The 22,534-nt window shown below is 39.6% G+C and overlaps 1 protein-coding gene across 1 annotated transcript in view; it reads right to left on the reverse strand.

The window, feature by feature from the left end:
* Ext1 (exostosin glycosyltransferase 1) overlaps positions 1-22,534 on the reverse strand; it is a 299,125-nt gene that overhangs the window by 18,761 nt on the left and 257,830 nt on the right. Inside the window, exons 4-7 of the mRNA XM_008837966.2 lie at positions 19,123-19,242; positions 6,918-7,050; positions 4,250-4,368; positions 2,485-2,580 (exon numbers count right to left, since the gene is read on the reverse strand). Of these exons, the coding sequence (XP_008836188.1) occupies positions 2,485-2,580; positions 4,250-4,368; positions 6,918-7,050; positions 19,123-19,242 (468 nt within the window). The remainder of the gene's footprint in view (positions 1-2,484; positions 2,581-4,249; positions 4,369-6,917; positions 7,051-19,122; positions 19,243-22,534) is intronic.

Genomic DNA, 22,534 nt, shown 5'->3' on the forward strand with positions numbered 1-22,534 from the left:
TTTCCCTGAACCTGCTTCATCTATACTTTAGGAGCCCATTAGCTCCTAGAATAGAAACTAAAGGCTTTAAGTCCAGTAACTTGTCTCAGTTACCTTCCTGAACAGACTAACACAAGGGGAAGAAAGGACCCACAGAGTCAATCCTGCATGAGCTGGGTTTGTCCAGTTTATTCACTGAAGAAATAGTTGGTTACCATGTGAGAAGTCGACTTCTTTAGAACTAAAAAATATGACTAGGAAATGACCAAAACTCAAGAAGTTTATCATCTAGTGCAGGAGAAAAGAATGGTTCATAAATAATTGTACAATGTAGCACATTAACATTTTTGGGATTCTGTGATGTACCTGCAATTCCCAGGACAAACGATTTCATTTGATCCTTTCAGTTACCTTATTAGCTGGGCACTATGAGTACTTTTATTTACTGGAGGAAGAATTAAGGTAGAGAATGAGTCTTTCACCTTACTCATATAAAAGTAAGTCTGATTCTAGAACCAAGAACAAAAATCACTACATGACAGTGCCTCTCAGAAGCATAGCTGTCGTTTGTTGACATGTTGATATTATATTTAGCAGGCACTGGGCTAAGTGCCTGATACACAATGTTTCATTTAATCCACAAAGTGGGTCTATGTTGTAGCCTAGGTTCCCTAAAGCAGAGAGCCTGGAGTAAGGCTCAAGTGTGAATGCTCCAAAAGGAGCTGGAACCCCAAGGTACTGGAATTGAAGGAAAGACATAGGAACCACACAGCCTACTGGAATTAGTGACCGAAGCAGAGGCAAAAACTGAACAGATGCTGGGAGCACAGTATGGTCACTCGTGGAAGCAAAACACCAAAGAATCCCAAAGTTCAAAGCTGTCTGTGTACACCTGAGCACTGTTCAGGCCTTCGGGTATTGGAGCTGGGAACACTGTCATCCCTATAATACAATATTCTATTGGGGAGGCAGATATAAGATATCACAGGCAGGAGGCTTTAATGTGCTAGTTCCTTTTGTTAAACCATGCATATGATGACATGCATTCGAAATAGAAAGAAAGACTGATGCAAGAGGCATGTGATAATTCTCACACCCGCTTTTCTCAGTAAATGCTAATCAGTTCTGATAACTACATTGCTTGACACCAGACCCATGGCTGCCCTAACTACAATGGTCGTATTCTCCAGTATGTTGCAAGTCTATTACATAGTGCCCATTGCACAGTGGGCATTCTAAGGAGAAAATGAATATGTAATGCACTGTTTATCTTCTTTCCATGGGCCATTGAAATTCTCACTGCATTATGTTGAACCACATGAAATCACCACTTTGACTAAGTTCAGTGATGATTTCAAATGGTTTGACCTAATTAATTGATATTTTGCCATTCTGACTCAGGGTGCTTTACCAAGTGTGAGCCGGTCTCCTGGGGATTGGCAAAAGAACATGCTTAGATGACACTGCTTCTCCAATCTCAATTTCACTTAGTAGTACAAGTGAAATTTCATATCCCCCAGTACAAGTTGGTGGCAGCCTATCTAGACTTCTTCCCCGTTTCTCTACAATTGGGAAGATCTACATGAAAGTACTTTTGTTGCAGTTTGAGGAGTTAGCTCAGCTCTGGTTGCTAATAGTGGATGAAATTTCAAGAAGGAGGCAGCAGGCAAACAGGGGTTGAAAAGATAGGTGAGGATGTTGAGAGAGGTTGAGAGTTGAGACAGGTGGTCAAGACTTACTTCAAAGAAGAAACTTAGAGACAGGAAGGGATGCAATGCCATTCCGATCATTGTAAACAGTGGCCATGAGAGAGAGAAAAGACAGGGAGAAAAGACTGGAAGGCTGGCTAGGGCCAGACTGCATGTGGCTGCAGAAGCCAATTCAAGATATCAGCGAATGCAATCTCTGCAAGGCCACAGGATGATCAGCAGTTTATTGAGCTCTAGGCAGAGTGGACTGGGTAACACAAGAAATGGGTCCGGAAGGCAGAGGTGATAAAAGTCTTCTGAAGGAGACATCAAAATAACAAAAATGCCCTTTTTAAGATAAGGATGAAGAAGAGCTACTATTCTAAAAGATACGACACATTAGGGTTAGCCAGCGAAGCAAACCTTGTGCATCACCACCAGCAGCAGCCTTGTTTTGTTCTTATCCTTTATGGAAAGATTATGTCACCAGGCCCTGAATTAATTCAATCCTCATAGTAACTCTAAGATGTATGCAGTGTTGTTTTCATGTTATGAGCGAGGAAACTGAGGCTTCAAGAATTTAATGTTCAAAAGCTACTGAAGAGCTTGTACTGAGACCCAGATTATGCTGATTCAAAAGCCCATGGCTGTCAAAGCTAAAGATAATCTGAGACAAACTCTGTATTGAGAAACATAATCAGACCCAATAGCTCTTATGGGGAGAAGGAAGACTTCGAGTGCCAACAGGTACAGTGCTGAGAAGAAATGGATTTTCCACAGCAGCCTCACATTTAGGACCCTTTCAGGTCAGGCCTACCTTGCTTTCTCCTTCAATGACGATGACAGGCACAGCAGTGGCAGGCCAGCGGTGTTTGGCTGGCAGGGGCTTGTCGCAGTTCCATAGAACTATGATCTGAAAGGGACAGGGATCATTAGCTAGCTGGCATGGGGTATTTCTATAGGCCCCCTTCCCAAAGGCTCTGCTTGTAAACAGAAAGAGGAGCTGATAAAACTAAATTTCAAAGTGAGTCTACACCCATAAAAACTCCAGAACCATTACACTTCAGCAACCTGAGAGAAGGGGGCAGAAGACCTACCTAAAAAAAAAAAAAAAAAAAAAAATTCCCAGGCTCTAGGAGAAAGCTGAAAGAAAAGGAAGCAACTTGGGTGCTGGGGAGATGGCTCCATGGGTAAAGATCTTGTGTGCAAGTGTGAAGACATGAGTTTGATCCCTAACCCATTTAAATGCCAGGAGGATACGGCTGCTTGTCTGTCATCCCAGCCCCTGGAAGACAGAAGATTCTCGTGGCATGTTGGCCAGCTAAATTAGCTGAATCAGTGAGCTCTGGGTTCAAGTGAGACTCTGACTGACACCCGACTTTAACCTCTGGCCTCCATATGCATGTACACACATGTGCACAAGCATGTGCACAGATGCATGCACTCACACACATACAAACATCCATCCATACATATATACCACATATACACATGGAAAAATAAAAAGTAACTTCAAGTTTGCAGGTGCTTAACCGACTGCTTTCCTAGGTTCTGATATCTTACAGTGATGAGTATCATAGCAACGCTGATCAAGTTAAATAAAAACATATTCTAATGTCTGAACATCTGCTATGAACTTGCACTGCACCAGGCAATGTGGGTAAAATAAAAGAATTTGAGATGGAAGCAGGATGGGTCCATGTTTGGGATTCTCCAGAATGGCTGCTGATTTTATGTGATTTGATAATTTCCAATAAAGGCAGTTCATTTGAAATTGAACATTTCCTCATGATTTCATTCTTTCATCATTTGAAAACCTTCTTATCTATACTAATTCACAAGTCAGAAAACAAAAACCAGTGTTAAGACTACAGAATGAAAAGCTGATGCCTCCTGACACCAAGAAGTCTTTTTCTGCTACTGGAACTCAGTGTTCTGTGTCCTCCCAGTGGCTTTTCTGGTATTACCGTATCATTTTGATATTTAAAAATGAAGTGGCCAGGGAGATGTTTCAGCAGGTAAAAGTGCCTGCAGTGCAAGCATTAAAACGTGCATTCGACCCCAAGCACTCACATGAAAAGCCCAGCATGGTAGTTGCAAGCTTTAACACAAGAGCTGTGGAGCCAGAGGCAGGCAGAACCCTGGAGCTTGCGGGCTAGCCAGCCTAGCCTAATCAGTGAGCTCTAGGCCAGTGGAAGAGCCTATCTTAAAAAAAAAAAAGTAGATGGTGCCTGAGGAATAGCACCCAACGTTGACCTTAGGCCTATACACATTCATGTACACCCATGCCCCCCACCACATGGTCCTCCAAATACACACCCATACACACAGAAACAAAAATAATGTGTTTATATATTCTTTAGAGAATTCGTATGTATGTAAGAGGAGAGGGTTACGTTTTAATTCAGGCAAAAGTCTTTCTATAATTTGTACTTGTGCCAGCTTTCTTTTGAGAACCTTTAAGGTGATGAAAAGAGATTACCTAGGCCTGGCCAGTAACTGGAGTAACAGGGTATGTTTTTCAAAGGGTCCGGGGAGGCCAGTGTGCGACAAATACAGAGTGAGTCTAACTCACCACTCACCTGGGCACAGTATTGGGACTTGGCTGCAGCCACAAGAAGCTTCAACACTGGCTGTGACTGAGAGACCAGGGGGGTCACGGCATGGATGACTGCAGTAAATTTGGAGGGGGGCTTTAAACCTGAAAGAGAATGGAGAGAAGAGCCTAATGGAACACTGAAAAACAAGATGCAGAAAATTGCTCCTTTGTGCTCCAATGCTTCGCCCTGGAGCTAATGTTTCCTTCCAGCATATTTTTCCTTTGCTTCTTATGTCTTCACAGAACAGATACAAGCAAAGTAAAAGCTGCTACTTAACTAACCAGTCAGAGACCTTCATAATTACTCATCGGGGTCCATTTTCAGCTCCTTTTGACACATCTCCCCTCCCTTGATGATGCCTTTGATCTCCCTTCTGCTTTTTAGGTACCCAATGTCTGTCTGTCTGTCTGCCTGCCTGCCTCCCTACCTGTGCCTCCTGCTCTAATTACTTACCTGCTAACATGGACTTACATAAACATGCTTTCTTGCCCAGGGCATTTGTATATATCTGAATCTTAACATAATTAAAGGATTTTATGTGATTAATAGTATTTCATATAATAATAGCAAGTGGGAAAGGTTCAAGAACAGCATCCAGAGCCCATCGAGGCTTGGATTTCAGTTCTACCATCTAATGTTGGTGGGATTTGAAACAAAAAAATTGTTAGACCCTCTGGGTTCCTTCAGCTGTGAAATGGGGCTGCTGTGAGAGTTAAGTGAGTAGATACACATGTACTGAGCACTTAGAACAGGACTTAGCAAATTAAAGCTCAGTGTTGGCTGTTATCACCATCAGCATCTTCAGCACTGCTACCACCATGCCAGAATCATTTTGGAAAGGGAGCATCCGTACTCCAAGAATGGTTTCTTTGTGTAATAGTGAGACAAGTGAGACAAAAGTATGCCATGCAGCTTTCTGCCCACTCCAGGTAGAAAAGGGTAATAAATATGCAAAGCAACCATGGCTACCAAAGAGAAGGGAGATGGCTTCCCCTCAGGAGCCTTTCCAAAAGAGCTCACTAAGAAATCAGAAACAGGTTAAGAGTCACTCAGAACTCCATTAGTTTAGACCCATTAATTTAGTACACTAGAAGCTTAGATAGAAACAAGGCACTGTGGGTCATCAAGTTGAGCTTTGATATTGATGGGATGTAGGTCAGACTCTCAGTATATATGTGAAATGATTATGCAAATGTTTTGTACAGAAAATTGCACCATCCAATTAGCACTTTAACTGCACCTTAGAAAAAAGCTAAGTTTCCTATTCTCTGGATGAGTATTCAAGTAAGAACAATAAACATGACTGAGGAATTGTCTTTTTAACAGTGGGAACCGGTCATTGCTTTGGGTTTCCCTGTAGACTTTAAGCATTTCTAATGTGCTAACTCCAAGTGAAGACTGCAGTACTCTACAAGGAAAGGGTGGAAATTCTTTTTAAAAAAAATAGTTTTTATTTATTATTTTTATTTCATATGTATGAGTGTACTGCCTGCCAGTATGCAATACAACCTGTGCTGTGCCGTGCCTGTGGTGGGCAATGAGGGTGCCACATCCCCTGGAACTGGAGTTATGAACGGTGTAGGTTGCCATGTGGGTGTTGGCAACAGATCCTGGGTCCTCTGCAAGAGCAGCCAGTGCTTTTAACTGCTGAGCCATCTCTCAGCCAGGATGGAAATTCTTAAACATGGCTTTCATTGGACAGCAACTGAGTTCTAACTGCCCCACTATGGACTGTCCACTGAATTAGATATGGTCCTCACAACATTATTACTAATGGATACTTTAGTCCATGAACTTTGGTCTGGTCTCATGGGCTTCAAGCTAATTATGTATAATTTAAAAAGGGGTGCGGTTGTTTTGCAGAACAACAGCATGGAGTAGAACATCTTGAGGTTTTTTTCATCACATCAGTTTGAAGCATGCTTTACCGTCTCAGGTTTTCTCAAGTTTGGAACTCTGAGCTGAAATGTCAAAGATACCACTAACATGAGAACTACTGGGGTTCCAGCTACATAAATGTTTGTGGCGGTACCAGTCCTTTGTAGAGCAGCAGCACAATGCTCGTGAGCCTTGTCCAACTGTGACTAGATTAAAAGCTGCCTGAGAGCAGAGGCTGCATCTTATTTGACCTTTGATTTCTAGCATCTGTTCTTGCATTAGCACAGCCCAGGAGAAGAGTATCATGAACACTGAGAGAGCAAATAGATTTTCCCTTGTCAGATATTCTTAGTTATTTCTCCTTTATCCTTGTTAATTCAGGTTTCTTTTTTGTTTTTTCATACACAATAAAAAAAGTAAAATTGTAAAAAAAAAAAAATCAGAGAGAATTCTAACTCACACACATATGTATGTGTGTATCTATACACATATCTAATAAAACAAGTTTATAGTTAATCCACCGTCATGTTCAAAATGATCTACAATTTGGGAACCATTTCTTAACAAAGGTAACTCTATTAAATGTACAGGATAGCTGCTTCGATGAGAAACAAGGCTTTGTTGGGTTCACAATTCTTGATTGTGATATATCATTTATAACAGGGCTTAGACAGCAATCTCCAAATCATGCTGTTGGGAAGAATGAAAGGCTTTAGTTCTAGACGACCTCTTCAGAATAAACAAAGGCAGCCTCCTGGAAGGATTCACTTACCTAAATTAGCATAGTAGTAAGGAAAATCTCCCAGGTAAGATGAATACTGTGGTAGGACGAACAATCCTCCAGGATGTTTGTTCCATATTAAACTGTTACGTGATATGTGCTTGAATATTCTGTCCTGAATAATCTAGAAAACAGAAACACAGCACATGGTGAGGGTGAATCTGGGAAGACTATTTAGTAAGGGTTTTGCTCAGTCCACACTGAGAGATGCTGGTGTTGAAAATACTGACTCCATCCATCCCTTCTCTAATTCCCCACTGACAAAAATGTGTGCATGACAAAGTAGAGGCTCTTCAGGACAGTATGAGACAGAGATACACTATGGCAAATTAAATTTTCTTAAACTTCAGTTTAATCACAATTTTCCCCCTATAATACTTGTGCATGCACATTTCAAAGCAGACTGTGTGGAACAGATCATCTATTCTTGGTGGCTGGGCAACTAGATGTGGGTCCAGATGTTGTCAGAAAGATCTGTTCTGGGTACACATGTGCCAGCACAGACAATGCAGAGGCTGAACAGAAGGCTTGTGAAGGAAGGACACAGTCTTCACACTGTTTGCTCCGTTTCTTTAATTCAGGAGGGAGCTTTATTCACTTGTCATAGTTCATTCCCTCTTCAAGGGAGTTGCAGGACTTCGGGTACTGGCTGGATCAAGTTTTTCTGTACTTCAACTTCAAAAAGTAGTGAGTTAACAATTGCTCAAAACATCCTACATAATAGGACAAGAACCATGGCACATGAAGACTAATAATCGTCAAGCTAGTTCATTAGTTTCCTTGGACTTTGGGACCTTGCAGATCATTAAATTCTACATTTAGAGTCAAACCTTCCCCCATCCTGAATCATTTGTCAGTTGAATGTGATTAGTCTACTTTAGGGATTTCTCTCTGTGACTTTCAAACTCTAGTAATTATACCATCGACTCATTAAGATATGATGTGGCAAATAATTAACTTGATACAGAAGTATCAGGTTTCTAGCAAAAAAAAAAAATGTACTGAAGAAACAAAATCCTTGTGGGCTGGAAATGTAGCTCAGGAGAAGAGTATGTGGCAGTATGCATAAGGCCCTGTGTTGGACCCCCAACCATTAATCAATCATCAACCCTTGGATAACTCAGGATGCTGAAGACCTAAGTCAACATTTTACAGGTGCATTTGCACTATTAAACACAACATGACCTAAAGTACATACCATTTGAAATGAAGTTCTATTATCTGAATTGTTGTTAATACCCTCACCCTAAATGGACTGGAAGAGTAATCAAGCGAGCTACATATATCTTTCAAACCTTACCAGGTCTATTTTCCTACTGAAAGAGAAGGAAGCAGCAAGAAATTTAGAGGAACACATCTTAGTTCAGTAATCTAAGCATTTTATCTTTCATTCAGATCAAAAGGACTAATTTTGTTTGGCTAGGTAGAGGTTTCTGATTTGGTGATTTTAGGAATCTAGCTAAACGCTGGTATTTACCATCTGTGGTACAAAGGCATACATCACAACACTGTCACCTAGGCCATCTACTGTGAGCAAATTGTCATAGTCTGTACAGGGCAAGGTTTGCAAAGTTTGTACAGGGCAAGCGATTCTTTGTATAACATTTATTCTAGTTATTTCCATCACTTGCACTTTCCAAATCCAGCCTATTTATTTCCTTTTGTAGTATTTCATTTAGATCCCCCCTCCCCTTTTTCCCTCTTTCCAAATTTATGTGCCTTTCAGCATATGGTCACTTAAATAAGCTTCAATTTCAAGACACAGGTTATACAGGCAATGGACAGCATTAGAAATCCAACCTACAAATAAATGACATGAAAATCGGAAATGTTGCAAAGTGGGTCACCATTCTCTTGCATCTCTGGGAGGCATGCTTCACACAACCATGAGCTATCTTTCTGGTTTAAAATCATAACACTGTTTTCTTTTAAAATGTCCAGGATATGATAATCAGTACTCTCTTAAAATACTAATAAGCATCTCATACTCTATTCAGATGAATCTTGACAAAAAGACCTCAGCCAAGCAAGCTGCCATCTTTATGGCTCACTTTTTTCATCTGTAGTAAAACAATAAAGCATCATTATTAAGTAGGACAAACTCAGAATTTAAGAGCATCTGCTTCTGTTTTTATACTTAAGACTTGGTTTTCTTGCCTTTAAAAGAAATTCTTGACCGGGCGTGGTGGTGCATGCCTTTAATCCCAGCACTGGGGAGGCAGAGGCAGGCGGATCTCTGTGAGTTCAAGGCCAGCCTGGTCTACATAGTGAGTTCCGGGACAGCTGGGGCTGCAGGGAGGCCCTGTCTCAAAAAGCCAGGAAAAAAAAAAAAAAAAAAAAAAGAAAGAAATTCTCATGTCTGTATTCACTTTTGAGATATAGCTTTGTTCAATTTTTATACAGACATAATAGACCTTCTATTATAGGTATGTCCCCATAGTACTCCTGGCTTACTTCTCTGAACTAACCAAAAAAAATCAGGTAAATTTTCTATGCAAAGAAATGAACATACTAGTGCATAAGAGAAATTCTATATTCAGGATTGAGTCTTTAGGACTTTAGCGTAGGATCGGAACACTATAAAACTGTCCAAATGAATGCCAAACATATTTCTAAAAATGCTTATGTATCAACTTTCATTGTCAAACGTTTGAAAGAGTTTGAATCTAACCCCACCAAACATAAAGATCATTCTTCTATCTGCTAATGTCCAATTCACCCTGTCACACCAGCAGGCAGCTTTTAGAATCCACTTAGTGCTTACTCTTTGTTGTTGTGAAAGAAGACACTGCATTTAGAGTCTGTATAATTCTTTGGCTAATATCAACACACACACACCAAGATACTTTGTTAAGGTCCTAACTTGCACCCTCAATAAGACAGCACTTGCTGAGTGAATTTAAAAGGAAGAGAGACAGGCTTTTATTGTTCTTTCTATATGATCTTCTTTTTTGTTTTTGCTTTTTGAGACAGATCTTCCTGTAACTCCAGCTAGCCTGGAACTAGCTATGTAGACCAGACTGGCCTCCCTCTCACAGAGATCCACCCGCCTGTCTCCAGAGTGCTGGTGGCATGGGCCATCTTCTTTGTCAAAATTATGGATGAGTTATAAGTTGAAATCATTCTGAATGGTCCTCATTTGTTCTCTGACCAGGGTGCTGCGGACTACCACCTGCAGTGCAACCATATGTCATGTGTTCAAAGCCATAGCAATCTTTGATTTACATTATTTCACTGATTCTACAATAAAATTATCAATGTATAATGAGATAATTGAAGAATAAAGGAGAAAAAGTTCAGAAAACTGCCCCTGACTGTGTTTTCTAAGTTCTCACAGGCTGTTGTCACATAGCATCATAATTCCCTCTACGCTTTCTTTTTGCCTTATTCCAGGCGTCTGTAGTTCAATCCATGAAGGAAAGCTATATTCACAGTGATTTCCTGCAGTGACTCATTGTTCTTATTGTTATTTTTTTAGTTTGTGCACAAACACCCAAACATCCAACTCCAAAGATCTACATTCCAAGATGAAGCACTAAGACTGGAAGACTAAGAGGATCCCAAGTCTGAAGGACTGGACGTAAAAATGTACTAATAGTTTGACCTTGGTTTTTGGGAGGATAAGAAATCCAACACTGAATTGTGTCTGAGCACTACCAACAACTCTAGGGCTGGTGTGTGTTTTGAATATGAAGTGCCCACCATTGCCTTGTGTTCAAACACTTGGTCCTAGCTGGTGGTGCTGTTTTGGAAGGTTGTAGAATCTTTAAGAGGTACAGCCTCACTGGAGGAAGGAAGGAAGTAGGGGTGGGCATTGAGGTTTAATACCCTGGTCCCACTTCCTGTCCATTTTAGACTTCCTAACAATGGGCAAAATGTAACAAGTCTTCTCATGCTCCTGCCCCCATGCATTTCCTGCCATGATGGAGAGTGTTCCTTTAAACTGTGAGTCTCAATAAACCCTCCCTTCCTTAAGCTGCTTCTTATCAAGTATTGGTTCACAATAATGAGAAAAGTTAACTAATAAAGCTAGAACTCTCAAAAGATTCATAATCCCATTATGAGGGCTTAGAATATAGTAAGTAAGGAGAGAGGTTCACAATTCTAGAATCTAAGTACAGACGATATTGTGGAAAAGATATTCAAGTCTAGGTTGCCTAAAGTGCTATTCTGATATATGATCTTATAACCACACACTGATCTTATGAACACACTGGCTTTATTTCTTTGTATATTTGGTTGGCATTTCATGTTACTGTCTCTGCTTTTCTGTTTGTATTGAATTCTAGGGTACTGAGAACTCTGAATTAAGATGGGAAAGTGAGTGTTACCTCTCTTGCAATTTGGTTGAGAGGTCAAATTGTTACAATCCAATCTTGGAATGATATAAAGAGATTTGACAGTTGCTATAAATTTGAATAAAGTATATGGTTTTAGTGTTTAAAAAAAAACTGTTGCTAAAGAATTGCATGGCTTACATCCAAGGGAAGGAAGCCTTTCCAGGCTCAGAGATGAGAATCGTTCAACTTCAGATTCTATTCTGATGAATGTAACACATCCAACTGTTACTGCAGGAGAATGAGCTCTGCTAACTTAACAGGCAAGAAACTGGATCTACACAATAATTCAATGCAAAAGAAATATAATTAATGAGATATGATCTTTCGCCTGGCAAATTAGCAATGTTGTATGTGTGTTATGTTTTAATTACCATCCTTAAGGCTCACAAGAATGCAGCAGAGTCTCCAAGACAGCTTGTGAGAGTCTGGGTTGACGCAAGTGTTTACCACAGTAGTTCTCATGTTGCAGGCAATGCATTTAATGCAGTCTTCCTTCTTACATGCATTGCTTTATTTTGAAATGTTAATCGAACATATTAAACATTTCAACAAGATAAGCTCATTGCAGCAAACTTAAGACAAACAAAAGAGCAAAAAGAAAAGAAATTAAGTTTCAAATAATGTACCCAGTTAGAAAGGGCACAGCTAGCACTTTGTATTGTCTCTTAAGAATATTTTCCCTGCATATGTATTTGCATTTATATTATTATTTTTTTAATGTGTATGAGTGTATTGTCTGCATGTATGTGAGTGCACCCAGGTCGTGCAATGCCGCAGAGGTCAGAAGAGGGCTTCGGATTCCCCTGTAACTGGAGTTAAGGATGGTTCATAGCCACCATGTGAATGCTGGGAATCAAACCTGGGTCCTCTGCAAGAGCAGTCAGTGCTCTTAACCACTGAGCCATCTCTCCAGCCCCGCATTTATATTATTTTGGCCAAAAAGAAAAATGGGTTCAAATTGTTTGAACTACTTTCTAACCCATTTTAAAAATATGGTATAAACATTTTCCCATACCAACAAATATAAGCCCCTGCTTCATTTTGGTGGCCACACAATATTCTTCAGCATGAATGTATCATCGCAATTTGTCAAATCTGGTTCCAATTACCATACAGGCTGTTTGTGAAATTATAAGTAAAATAAATAAGACAATACTTGATGTCTACTCTTTTTGTTGGCTTTCCTGTTACTGGGATAAAACATTCTCAACTTAAGGAGGAAAGGGTTTATTGCATCTTATACTTCTGGCTGACAGTCCAGCTTTGAGGGACAACAGGCAGAGACTCAGGACAGGAACCTAGAGGCAGGAATTGAAGCAGAGACTATGGAAGAATGTTCTTATTGGCTTGCTCCTCTGGTCTATGCTCAGTGTGCTTTCTTATACAACTCTAGGTCATCTGCCCATAGGTAGCATTGCCCCAAATGGGGTGGGCCTTCCCACATCACTCAGCAACCAAGAAAATGCCTCATAGACATGCCCACGGGCCAGTTCAATAGTGGTAACTCCCCAAGTGAGGTTCCCTTTTCCTAAGTATGTCCAGTTGACAACTGAAGCCAACCACAACATCTATTCACAACTTTGTTTATTAGCTCATCATTTTTAAGAAGTGCAACAGGAAGAGGTGAAGGGTCAGATCATGCCTTCTGACTCTCCAGGAATGTTCTATAAGTGAAGCCATTCCCCACACCAATGTGACTGTCCCTTCTCTTCATCCTTGCCAGCATTGGTGTGATGATTCCATTTGTTATATGCCAATATGACAGGTGAAATTAGGAATCTTATTTCCATTTTAGCTTCCACGATGAGTGATATTTAGCTCAACTGTATAACCTTAGTAACACTTTATATGCGATTAAAATCATTCTACACTTTTGTATATATTCTCTTTATTATACATAATCCATTATATATTTATACATATACATTGCCATAAATATGTAGCCATATAAACATACTTACAAATACATAGCTACTTCTCAAATCATTAGGTGGTTGCATCATGATAAGCTCATCGAAAACTCAAAATAAGTTGAAAATGTATTTACTATACACCTAATAGATCGTAGCTTAGCAACATGGCACACTGAGAGAATCAGTGTCTGCCCTTGTGACGGTATGGCTGACTGGGAGCCAAGGCTCCTGGCCACTGCCCAGCTTTATAACACAATATCATGCTGTGCATACTAACAATCCAGGAAAAGATATAAATTAAAAATTTGCAATACAAATTTACTGAATGCATATTGCTTTTGTACTTTCATAAAATAAAAAACTCATCAAGTTAGACCGTGGGAAGTAGAGAATATCTGTATACATTACTAAAAATTTAGGAGACTTCCCCAACAACACTGAAAATTCATCCATTTATTTCCTACTGTAATTTAGATTGTTTGTGAAAAGACGTATGTCATCAAGTTTTGGAAGAAAGATGTAGCTTAAATATTTAATGTGAAAATTAGTATTTTTTGTTTAAACAGTAATCCATGTTGACTAGGAACTTGGGTATTTTTCCTCATTCATTTATGAGCGGTTTGTGTGTAAAAGATTAATTCTTTCTTAGTCTCATATTAGTTGTGAACATTTGCCCTCAGTTTTTCATTGACTTTTTCATTTTCTTTATGGTGTCTCTTGCCATACAGAAGCTTTAGTGTTTTTTATAGTCACACCTAATAGTGTTTTATGCCTAAGATCATGCTCAGAAAAGCTTCTTTAACTTACAATTATACAACTACCTAAATCTATCTTATTCCAGCAATTTTATTATTTCATTTCCTTATGCATTTGTGCTGGGGGGGGGTGCTCACCTTTTGAGGGGGCAAGTGTAGAGGTCAGAGGTGTCATAAGTCTTCCTCCGTCACCCTCCACCTGAGTTTTTGAGACACAGTGTCTCTCACTCAGCCTGGAGCTAGAATGGCTGGGCATCAAGGCTCTGGGATCTGCCTGTCTCTGTACTCCCTGGGGTTGGGTTTACAGGCCCATGTCACCACAACTGGCTTTACATGGATGCTGAGGATCCATATTCAGATCCTCGTGCCTGTGTAGCAAACACTTTACCCGTGGCGCTATCTCCCTGGTCCCTATTGTTTTATTCCTTATTCTCTTAAAATTTTTTAATACTTTATTTTATTATTTTTAAAATGTGTATGAATGTATTGCCTGCATGTATCTAAGTGTACCTATGTTGTACAATGCTCCTGGAGGTCAGAAGATGGTGTTGGATCCCCTGGAACTGTAGTTACTAATAATTGTTAGCTCCCATGTGGGTGCTGGGAATCAAACCCGGCTCCTCTGCAAGAACAGGCAGTGCTCTTAACCACTGAGCCATCTCTTCACTCCCTTATATTTTTAAAATTCAGAATCAAACGTCATAATTTATGTTGTCATCTCCCATTTGAGAAGCTGGATCAAAGATATCTTAATTACAATAGCTCTATAATGTGTACTAATTGAACTATGGAAATAAATGATCTTTACTGCTTTTCAAAAATCCTAGGTTGTGTTAGAGCATTTATTCTTCAAATTAAAGCTCAGAGTAATTTTTGCTATATTCTTTTAAGACTTTGATGTGTAGATTGGGGAAAATTGATATCTTTACAATATAATTCTCCACTTATTCAAGTTTTGTTTCATGTCCCTCAATGTCATGTATCATCTTCATCAAATAAAAATAAAACACTACTTCAAGTATTTTTTTAAAGGCAATTTGCAAGACACATTATGACTGTAGTAACATTTGAACTCTGGCGCAGTAAGCTCATTTCAGTACACGATCCTAAAGATACGGGCAGAGATGAAGCCTGAAATATATGCAGAAAACCACTTCTTGGATAAGCAACGGCAAGCACTTTATATTATCTATGAAGATACCAATAATTACAGACAATATTCATAGAGACTGATACCAGATTACTCAGATAAGCAGAAGCTCACCACAGGATGGCGTATTAGGGTGAAAATAAATTAAAGCATAATCTGGCTGTATAAGAGTGGGCCTCAATAGGAGAATAAAAAGGCCAGGGATACATCCAAAGATGCATAAAAGTGGCACATGCAAACACCGTGGAAAGAAAATTAAAGGCATGGAACAACTAGAAAACAATTTACTAAAAAAAGAAATAAGGGAATGGAGAGATGGCTCAGCGGTTAAGAGCACTGACTGCTCTTTGCAGAAGACCCTGGTTTGATTCCCAGCACCCACATGGTGGCTATGAACCATCCTTAACTCCAGTTCAGCGGAATCCAATGCCCTCTTCCGACCTCTGTGGCACTGCACAACACAGGTGCACTCACACACAAAATAAAAGGAATAAATAAACAATATTTTTTAAAAGAAGTAAATAAAAAGAAAAGGGCTACATTTTTAAAAACAGAGATCATTGCCGAGCGTGGTGCTGAACGCTTTTAATCCCAGCACTGAGAAGGCAGATGCAGGAGGATCTCTGTGAGATCAAGGCCAGCCTGGTCTACATAGTGAGTTGCAAGTCAGCGGAGACTACAGGAAGACCTTGTCTCAAAATGACCAAAACATAAACAAAAATAAAATCACAGATCATTAATAAAAGTAGATTGATTAAACAGTTAAATAGTTTGGTATAAAAAAATTAACCATGAATGCACTAAAGTCTATTTATGTGTCTGTTTGTGTATGCATACAGAAATAAATCACAAGACAAAATGTCCTTTCTAAAATGTGCCAATGGAGAAGCAACAGGTGAAAGGACTGTCCAATCACAGACAAAACGCGAGTGTGCGAGGTAAGCAAAGGGCAAACATTTATGGTAAGAGTCAAAGGGTTAATATTTTCAATAAGTTCTAAAATGTAAAAATGTCAAAAATATTGTGGCAATTTCTGTTTCTTTATGAGCTGCCTGGGCAAGAAACAGATGAAAATCATTTGGTTTCACTAATACTCAAAGAAGTAGAAGGTTAGAAATGTTTATTATTTATAAAGATGAAATGTCCATTCTCACTGAAGAGTGAAAAAAAAAAGAAGGAATTCAAAATAATCAAAACTGGCTCTCTGGTATAAAGTGGAACGATTGTAAGGTAGTTTATTTTTACTTCAGGAAAACTCACAAATTATTAAGAATGTTAGCATCAGGCATGTTCTTTGAACTGAGATACTGAAGTTAAGGAATTTATCTTAGGAAAGTAATCTTCACACTACACAACAATTTGAAACAATTTGATGTTGAAGATAGTTGATGATGATAATGATGGTGTATAAAATAATGAAAAACTAGAAACAATTACGGTACATCCAAGTTGGGACTTTTAAAATGTACATGATGTCATAAGTGAGCTAGCCATTGAAGAAATTTAAAAAAATAATTAATAACCTAAGGAGCTTTGGCAATTGGTGGCTGCTGGAAAGGGGAAAGACAGTGTCTTACTGGGTGGGACTCTTGGTGGGCCCAGTGGATGGATCCACACTGAAGGACATTGGGGGGGGGGCACAAATCATACTCTACAGGTTATATCATATGTGTAAAAGAGTTCATTAAATCGGGCAAGGGCAGTGGGAGGTATGCAGAGAGGAGAGAGGATCTAAATGCCAAACTATATTGTATGAAAAAAAAACACAAAAAATCAATAAAAATGCAAAAAATGGAAAAAAATTAATTAAGATGACCATTTAAACCCGGGGGTGGAGTGGACATATAGCTCACTTTGTCCAGCAGAAGTGAGTCTCTAGTTTCAATCTTTGGCACAGTAAAACGAAAACAAGACAACAAAATCAAACATAAAAGCCAATTAACATGAGAAATTAACAATATCATTAAGCAGAAAAAACAGGTTAGAATGCAGGTCTGAAAAAAACATGTTTTTTAATTTAAAAAAAAATCACGAAATTCAATCTATATATAAAAAGCTAAAGCATTATGTCTTTGTGTGGCTCTGTTATGTCGATAGTATTTTGATATCTTTAGATTTTAAGAATTTTCCATCTTTTCCTAAAATAAATTTGTGTTTCTTTGATCAAAAGTACTATCTAAAATGGAAGAAAAAGAAAAACTAACATTCAGTTTTCTCTGAGATGGGCTTAGGAAGGCTCTTGAATGGACAACAGAACTGAAGGACAGAGTGGACTATGCAATGCTCCAATCTGCTGCTGTGAACAGAAAATCAACTTCAATGGACCATGGTGCTTGTTTTTAGTCTTTATTTTGTATCTGTGGGGTGTGTGTGTGTGTGTGTGTGTGTGTGTGTGTGTGTGTGTGTGTGGTGTGTGCACACGTGTGTGCAGAGGTTCATGTCAAGTGTCTTCCTCTATCGCACTCTACCTTATTTTCTTTGAGACTCACTGAGTCTGGCACTCACCCATTCACAAGACTAGCTGGCCAGTAAGCTCCAAGAGTCCTCCTGTCTCTGCCTCCCCAGTGCTAGGTTCTAGGTGTGTACCACCATGCCAGCTTTTTACATGGGTGCTGGAGAACTAAACTCAGGTCATCATGCTTGCAAACCATGCACTTTACTAAGCCATCTCCTCAGCCCCAAAGAAAGTGCTTTAGGAGGAGCAAGAAGTATGTGCTTGTGATAAGGAAACTCCTGGAAGCCATTAAGTCTGGATTGCTTCCCGTGGGTCAGGCCAAGGCCCCAATGGCCCTATTCGCTTTGCTACAGGATAAAGAAGATATACATCATGTGTAGGAACAACAAAACACTGGTGACAAGTTGCCCAGAGATGGGAGCTTGGCCCAGGCCAGGCCGGGGTAGATAAATTCCCACTGTGCCTCAATCTGTACTGACTCTGATCCTCAACACAGCAAGAACAGTCAGTTAGTGGAGCTAACAGGGTGACTGGAGCATCCCCAGATTATTGACATGTCTCAGTATATATTCCAGATTTTATTAGCTTTCAGAGAAATCACTGATTTCCAAAGAAAATGCTCCTCTCCAAGTGTGGTGATTAATGACCTCACCCCATTTTATAAGCACCTGGGTCACCTCAGGAGGATGCCTTCTCACTCCCCCTCCCACAGTCCTGAAACTCATGAACGTACAGTTTTCTCCATCTTTCCTTAGTTCTTTCCGCTGTGCAGCCTCAGGCCATTGCTATCTGCTCTGCTTCCCATGGCTTTAATCATTTGTACACTTCTCTTTTGTTCTCCTGCTTTAAGCAAAGCAACTTGAGAGCTGAGAAAATATCTCAGTGGCACATGGCTTGCCTAATATGCATGAGACTCTAGGTTCAATACAGAGAGAGAGAGAGAGAGAGAGAGAGAGAGAGAGAGAGAGAGAGAGAGAGAGAGAGAGACTACTTAAGGATAACCATCTACCCGTGTTTCTATTTTTACAAAATTTAACATTTTCAGAACCATGTGGTGGTTCTGAAATCATCATACATTGATGATTTTCCTCTTCATATAATTTTTATAATATAGAAGCTGGTTGGTTGGGTTTAATGTGTCTTCAGAATTAATTTTGCTGTCCTTTAAATGCCATTGGGCTTCTAAACTATTCATATTTTTAGAATGATAAAGGATATTTCCCTTACTTGGTCATTATCTTTTTTTCCTAAATGCACTCTAGAAATATGTCTTCAAAGGGTGCCACTGAGTTTGAGTGACAGGAAGACAGTCATTACACAAATATCTCTGCAGTGATGTCATGCAAGGCCAATCTCTGTCCAGAGCGTTAACTTCTCCCCATGAAGCTTCTGCTCTGAGAAGAATTGTTAGGAATGAAAGCATCTGTTTGGGCATGGCAAAACAGTTTATGGGGGGCTTGCTGGCATGTTCAAGGTCAGAAACACGGTTTTGCCACCAATTGCACATCCCCAATAGTAAAACAGAGGCCAAGAGAGAAGAAAGAACTATTACTTAAGATCAGGAACCAAATGGTCTCACTTACCTCTAGTGTAGTTAATACAATCTTCTCAACTGAAGAAAAATAAGCCTCCCACAAGAACTGTGTCTGCTGTCTAAGTGCTAGGATTTTATCCTGATGAATAGACCTGATTGTAGAAGGAATCTGTAACATGGAATACATAGGAATTACAACTATGAAGTAGAGAGACGCACTTAATCAAAACAACACAACAGTGGGTTACACTTTTAGGAAACAGAACCATTAAAAATCAACAACCACTAGGTAGAAATGTCCCCCAATAAATGTCAGCACAAACAACAGGTCCAGAAAAGTGGCATCAAAGATATTTAACGCATGAAAGTTGTGCATTAGCTTAGTTTAGTTCTATGGTCTGTAACAGCATCTCCGTTGCTTAGGGTACTCCTACAGTCACACGTTTCTGCCATTTCCTGCTCTCAGAGTTCCAGAGATCCTTGACCCTGACATGGACAGTCCAATTGTACAGAGAAGTAACTATCAGCCTTGGAGAAAGGCTGAAAGATGATTTCTCAAGTACTTCTTGGAGTTGCCTCCCCAGGAACTATGAAATGTCTATAAAAGGACTTTTTAGAGATTGTTGATGAGCCTCCCCATCCAACCTGAAGCTAGGCTTAGTCATTTCTATGTGCACATCCCTTCCTCTAGCCCCCTCTGAGCTTTGTTCTCCCTAGATTGCTCCTCCTGGCTCCAGCCCTTATCCCAATCTAACTAGAACTCCCAAACATTATATGTTTCATCATATGTGGTTCTATACCATTTTGAAGGGAGGTCTTTTATCTTGTCCATCCTGCTATATGTTTTAAGACTAAGAGAAATACTAGCTATTCAAGAAATAGGAGCTGAACTGAACATGATCACTCAAAGCTATCATCAAGATATTATTATTTTTAATAGCAACACAGCTTGATGGTTCAGCACAGGCATCAGAGATCAATGTCAATTCTGGCTGTACCGTTTACTGACTGTGATTCCTTGGATGAGTTGGTTGCTTTTTCCAATTTCTCATTTATAACATGATATGGTTGGAATAAAGATTATATGTGTTTAGTATAGTGCCTAAAACATGGGACGCTTACTTACTATGGCTTATTTTATTATATTACTACTATTATCACTGTTAACATAGGGCAATGCTGTTCAAAGCTGGACCAATTTATTCTATTCAGAGCTGCGCCAATCATTTAATGCCTACATGTAAACCTGTTCTGGTCTAAAGTTCTCTGATCTACTTTCTGGGTTTCTGGTAAGTTTCCCAGGCTTGCCCACTGACCGCACCTGCAGTTCTGTTCCATTTACAGAGTCTATATTCGTTGGAGAAATTCCTGTGGTTACCAGCTGCCCTTTTGTGCTCACCTTTTCTGCATACATGTCTCCCTACATGACAAATCAGACAGACATGGGCGCCTGGGTGGGAGGAGGAAGGTTCGGCTAGCCACATTAGTAGGAAAGTTACCCAAGACATCAAACTAAAACCATATCTGAGTTTCCATTAGAAGGGAAAAAGATGGTGGCACATTATTTGATTCAAGACTATCCTTACGGGAAGCAATGAAACCACCTCACAACAAGAAGGAAAAAAAAATGGCTGGTTTTGGTACTATCCAAATCCAGATACTAAATCTGCACCTTGAAGGCCTCATAACACTGAAAAAATATGGAGGCAACGGGTAGAGGGGAAACACTGACAGGCAAATATGAGACTAAAGTGAGAGCTCATAGTCAAGTGGAAATAAAACATCCTTAGAGAAGATAAGGAACCATTCATGCCAAGGATCCTTGGCAAGTCAAAGAAAATTTATTTTTATTTATTCATTGAGAAAATGACCTAGTTTGCCAGAGGAAAATTAGAAAAAAATTTTCTTCAATCTTCATAAACATGCCCTCTTTTAAATGTCAATGGCATTCTCTAAGAGTCATATAGTTCACATCACTGTTTTTATCACAGTCATGAGGAACTAATCCATTAGGAAAATTCCTAAAGATGGTATTGCTGTGTGGTCTCTGGAAAATCAAGTCTGTGAGCTTCTAAAAGAAGAAAAAGAGTATCACAGACTCAGCCACTGTCAGTCCCCTGTCCTCTACAGGTAGTGAGAGCAGTATGTATGTACAATGCAAGTGTCTAATAGCACTCTGCAAAGTGCTCTGAAAGACAATTCCAGTTGATTGAAGAGACAGAGTTCCGAGTTTTAATGGCATTTGGCTATTCATCATTAATCTGCCTGTCCTAAGAGACAGGTATGGGAAAGTGATAAATTAATTCCAATTTGGCCACAATGTTTTGGAAGTTGAAGAGCTCAATGAAGTCTTAATAAAAGGTTATGTATGGTAACAAAACTAATAGGATTTACCAAAATAGATATAGGAAAGTCACAGCATGCGTTTTCGGTGACAGGATGACAAGAACATATGCAAAGAAAAACATCCAAGCTGTTCTAAAACAGGAAATGAAAAATTGTAACATAACAAAAAACAACTCCCAGAGCACATATTCAGGCCTTGTGCCAACTCTTTAAAAACCATTGTTAACAACAGTAGTTGCTATTCAATATGGAGGCAGCTGTGCAAAGTCAGGCTGCAGATGAGAAGGAAACATACCAGCAAGCGTGGGCACGGGGGTGTGAAAAACATAATCTTTAGAGTCAAGTCAAAAAGTGGCTTAGCAGGTGAAATATTTACCAACTTCGGGAAAACGGTAGACACTGGACAACCACACATTTAAGTGTCCTGGACTGCTCCCCACCCCATAGACAAACTCCAACTTGTCCATATCAAATTCAAGGGTGCCTGGGTACATAAATGGAGAACACAATGACTGACGTTTTTCATTTCCCGAATTCCCTTTAATGAGCATGAATTATTAAAACAACATAAAAGGAAAGACATAGGTAGTGTGGCAAAACGCCACACACATCACTCTGAGTAAAAGACTCAGGCATCTGCTAGGCCTGCATGAAAAGAGCTCTTTCTCAGTAAGTCGAGGAGAATTTCCCAACTGAATCATGCCAGGAAATCACTGCTACAAGATGGGTCTTTCACAGAACCTCCAGACCTTTTTTTGCAGTGAACATCTATGAAATCACATTATATTTAGGACAGAACATGCTGTACCCAATGAACAGGTTCTGCCATTTCCAAATTACATATTCTTCCAGATTTGTGCTGAGGTCCCAGGGGCCACCAAATTCACAGACCTGAGAACCAGATGAAAGGAAAGTTCTGGAGCTGTGGTCACCCGGACTTGCTTACCCCACAGCGCTCCCCACCACAGGTGCCCCACCTGTGACGTTCAGACACGACTACATTCCTTTACCAGTCCACTACCACCCCACTAGTGAGGAGCTCAGAAGGAAAATCAATGGCAGAGTTAGAAAAATTTTCTGGATATCAAAAAAAAAATTTTTAAGCAAGAACATTA

Source organism: Nannospalax galili, unplaced genomic scaffold (genome assembly GCF_000622305.1).
Source record: "Nannospalax galili isolate Female #2095 unplaced genomic scaffold, S.galili_v1.0 scaffold17, whole genome shotgun sequence".
Classification (NCBI taxonomy): Eukaryota; Metazoa; Chordata; class Mammalia; order Rodentia; family Spalacidae; genus Nannospalax; species Nannospalax galili.